The sequence below is a fragment of the Parus major genome, chromosome 19, assembly GCF_001522545.3.
Source record: "Parus major isolate Abel chromosome 19, Parus_major1.1, whole genome shotgun sequence".
Taxonomy (NCBI): domain Eukaryota; kingdom Metazoa; phylum Chordata; class Aves; order Passeriformes; family Paridae; genus Parus; species Parus major.
The window spans coordinates 380,822-384,010 of NC_031787.1; the positions used below are offsets into that span (position 1 = coordinate 380,822).

General features: G+C 64.7%; 1 protein-coding gene across 1 annotated transcript; it reads right to left on the reverse strand.

The window, feature by feature from the left end:
- Window positions 1–381: 381 nt before the first annotated feature.
- On the reverse strand, window positions 382–1,490 carry CLDN3 (claudin 3). The gene has a single exon (XM_015646232.3). The coding sequence runs from the start codon at window positions 1,409–1,411 to the stop codon at window positions 767–769; it is 645 nt and encodes a 214-aa protein (XP_015501718.1). The 5' UTR covers window positions 1,412–1,490; the 3' UTR covers window positions 382–766.
- Window positions 1,491–3,189: the final 1,699 nt, after the last annotated feature.

Here is a 3,189-nt window from a genome sequence, read left to right on the forward strand (position 1 = left end):
GCGGCGGGCGGGAGGGAGCGGCCGAGCGGGGCGGCCTCGCCCCAGCGCGGCTCCCGGGCGGGGGAAGCGCCTGGCGGCCCCCCCGGCGGCCCCAGACTTTGGACTGCGGGCAGGGAGTGTCCCTGCGGCATCCAGCGGCTCCTCGCCTCCACCGCTCCCGGAGAGCTGTCCCTGGAATGCAGGGGACAACGGGTCCCCAGCACGAGCGGGGACGCCCGGCGCTGGAGGGAGAGGGGCTGCGGCTGAGCCCTGTGTCCCCAGCCCGGTGCCACTCGGGTGCTGCCGTAGCAGGGTGTGTAAAGTGCCTCGAGGGGCTGGAGCGCCCTGTTCCCCCTCCCTGTGCCCACCTCCACAGTGCCGCACATCCCAAGGACACTCGGGTACCAAAACAGGACACGTTTATTGACAAATGTAACCGGTACAGACCACGCGTAACAGGGACAGACGGTGCCGGGCCAGCAGCGATGGGGGGACACAGCAGGGAGGCACCGTCCCCATCCCGTCCTGATCCTGCCCCACCGGCGTGGCAGGACCTCGCCGGGCGCCGCTTCTCCCGCCGACCCGAAACTGCCTCGTGTTTAACCGAAACTGTCTCTATTTACACAGCCCGGCCCTGACCCCGCGGCCGTCCCCGTCCCCGTCCCCTCCTTCGCGCCCCCCCCGCCCCGGCGCGGCCGCCCCCGGGTCCCGCGGAGGGCAGTGAAGGTCCCAGGGTGGGTGGGTGGGGTGGAGGATACCGAGGGGTGCCGGGGGACCCTGGGGGGGCTCAGACATAGTTCCTCTTGTCGTAGCTGGTGACGGCAGAGCGTGGGGCGGAGTAGGCCACCTTCCCCGTGGGGTACCTGTCGTCTTTGGGGGGGCAGGAGCAGCAGAGCAGGCCCCCCCCCAGCAGCAGGAGTGCCGAGGCCGCCCAGCCCACGTAGAGCGAGGTGCCCAGCTCTCGCTTCTGCGCTTCGATCACCAGCGGGTTGTAGAAATCCCGGATGATGGTGTTGGCCGACCAGCAGACAGGGATGAGGGTCATTACACCAGAGAGGAGGAAGATGACGCCGGAGACGATGGTGATCTTGGCTTTGGTGCTCTCGTCCTCCACGCAGCGGGTGCACTGGGCACCCACGATGGCCACCATTAAGCCCAGGACGGCCAAGATGATGGCCACCACCAGCAGGGCGCGGGCGGCTTGCAGGTCCTGTGGCAGCGCCAACATGGAGTCGTAGACCTTGCACTGCATCTGCCCCGTGCTCTGCACCACGCAGCTCATCCACAGCCCTTCCCACAGGATCTGGGCCGTCACGATGTTGTTGCCGATGAAGGCCGACACCTTCCACATGGGCAACGCGCAGCAGATGATGCTGCACAACCAACCCAGCACAGACAAGGCCACGCCGCCAATCTCCAGCCCCATCGACATGGTGGATGGTTCAGTGACGCGCTCCAGGCGATGGCAGAGAAGAAGCCACGGGACCGAGACCGTCGCCACCAGCACCGCTCTCAGCCGGGGGATCGGCTTACACCTGTGCGCAGTGCTATTTATACGGCTGGCCCCGGGGTGGGGTTTCAGTGCTGGCTGCTGGACGCTCCTCTCTGCTCCTCCGTCACCATCACCTGCGTCCCACACCCTCCCCTTTGTTTGCGGAGATGGCGCCGGGTAACCAGAGAAGGGCGGGAGGAGGAGAAACGCCACCTGCCACAGCCATCCTCTGGTTTCGGCCGATGGATATCAGGAAGCGCTACCACCGTGCTCGTTCCCACCAAACCTCCTCTGTGGACCTGCAAATCCCAAGGGTTCACCTTTCCCCCGTGGAGGTGCTGGCGGGTCAGGGTGTATTGATTTCTGTAATGTTGTCGCATTTAACTGTGCTTTGGTGACTCTTGGGCACCTTTGCATCACTGAATAAAGTGCAGCCCCTTCGCCATGCCGTGAGGTTTGTGTCACCATTCCAGGGGACCTGCGGGTGCTCCCGACCCAACAGGAACCCCTCCAGCCTGGCCCCTCCTGTTCCCACCCTGCTGGGCTGGGAGCACTGTCAGAGATTCTCTGACGGACTGATAAATATCTTTACTCATCCTGCACAAGTCCTATGACCTTGAAGGAAGCAGATAATGCACGTAACCACCCGGCAGCATCACCCTGACAACCTGAGCTGGCACCCGGCAAAGGGAATAACATCCCAAGGCATGAGCAATCCCTTCAGACCTAGCACAGCCCCGTGGCTGTGGGGTGTGTGTTTCCCCCCCCAGCCTCACATGCCGGGGGTAGTGCCAGTGTTTCCAGTCCCCCTCCCCCAGGAATGTGGTTGCTGGACACAGGCTTGCTCCTACCTGTTCCCTGCCTGCTCCAAAAATCTCCTCTACAACTTATTAACTACTCAAGAGCGCGGTGGGATGCTGGCAGCTGGCGCCGTGCAGCCAGGATGGGGGGGAGCCCTGCAACTGCCTGGCTGAGCTCCACAAACCCTGACACCCCACAGCCACAGGGGTCAGAGCCCCCACAGTGTCCCAACAGCCACACGGGGCTGTATTTGGGTGCCCCACAGTGCCCTGATACCCAGTACTCTGATACCCAGTTCAGCACTCTGAACCCCCACAGCCAGCAGGGTCACCCCACAGCATCCTGATACCCCATATGTGGCTGGGTCAGCTGTTGTCACCCCATGTCACCCCAGCACCCCATATCCACCCAACCTGACCTCCAGCCCCCTGCAGCACCCCATGTCAGACCTCCACCATGCCATGACACCCCGAAACCCCCATGTACAGCTTCTGCCAACCCATGGCATCCCCAAAATACCCTGTACTCGGCTGGCTGAGCTTCTGCCACCCCACTGTACCGTGATCACCCCTCCGAGGACACCCCAAATCCCCACGGCCAGCTGGGGGTACCCAGGGGTGCCCCAGTCCGTGCTGCTGGGGGGAGTCTGTGCAAGCAGCCCCCAGGGTTCTGCGCCCTTTGTGCTGGGGGTCCCTCGGGGGTCCCTCGGGGGCACTTCGGGGACACCTCGGGGTGGGTGTCCATGGCCCAGCGCTGCCGGTGGGCACAGGGCCAGCCCCGCTGGGCTGGCAGCGGCGAGCACAGGAGGGGCCGGGCTGCCGAGGCTCCCACGTGTGCAGGGAGTGCCCGCGGCTCCGGGGAGTGCGCAGGCACAGCTGAGAGCACAGCTACAGGTACAGCTACAGGTACAGGTACAG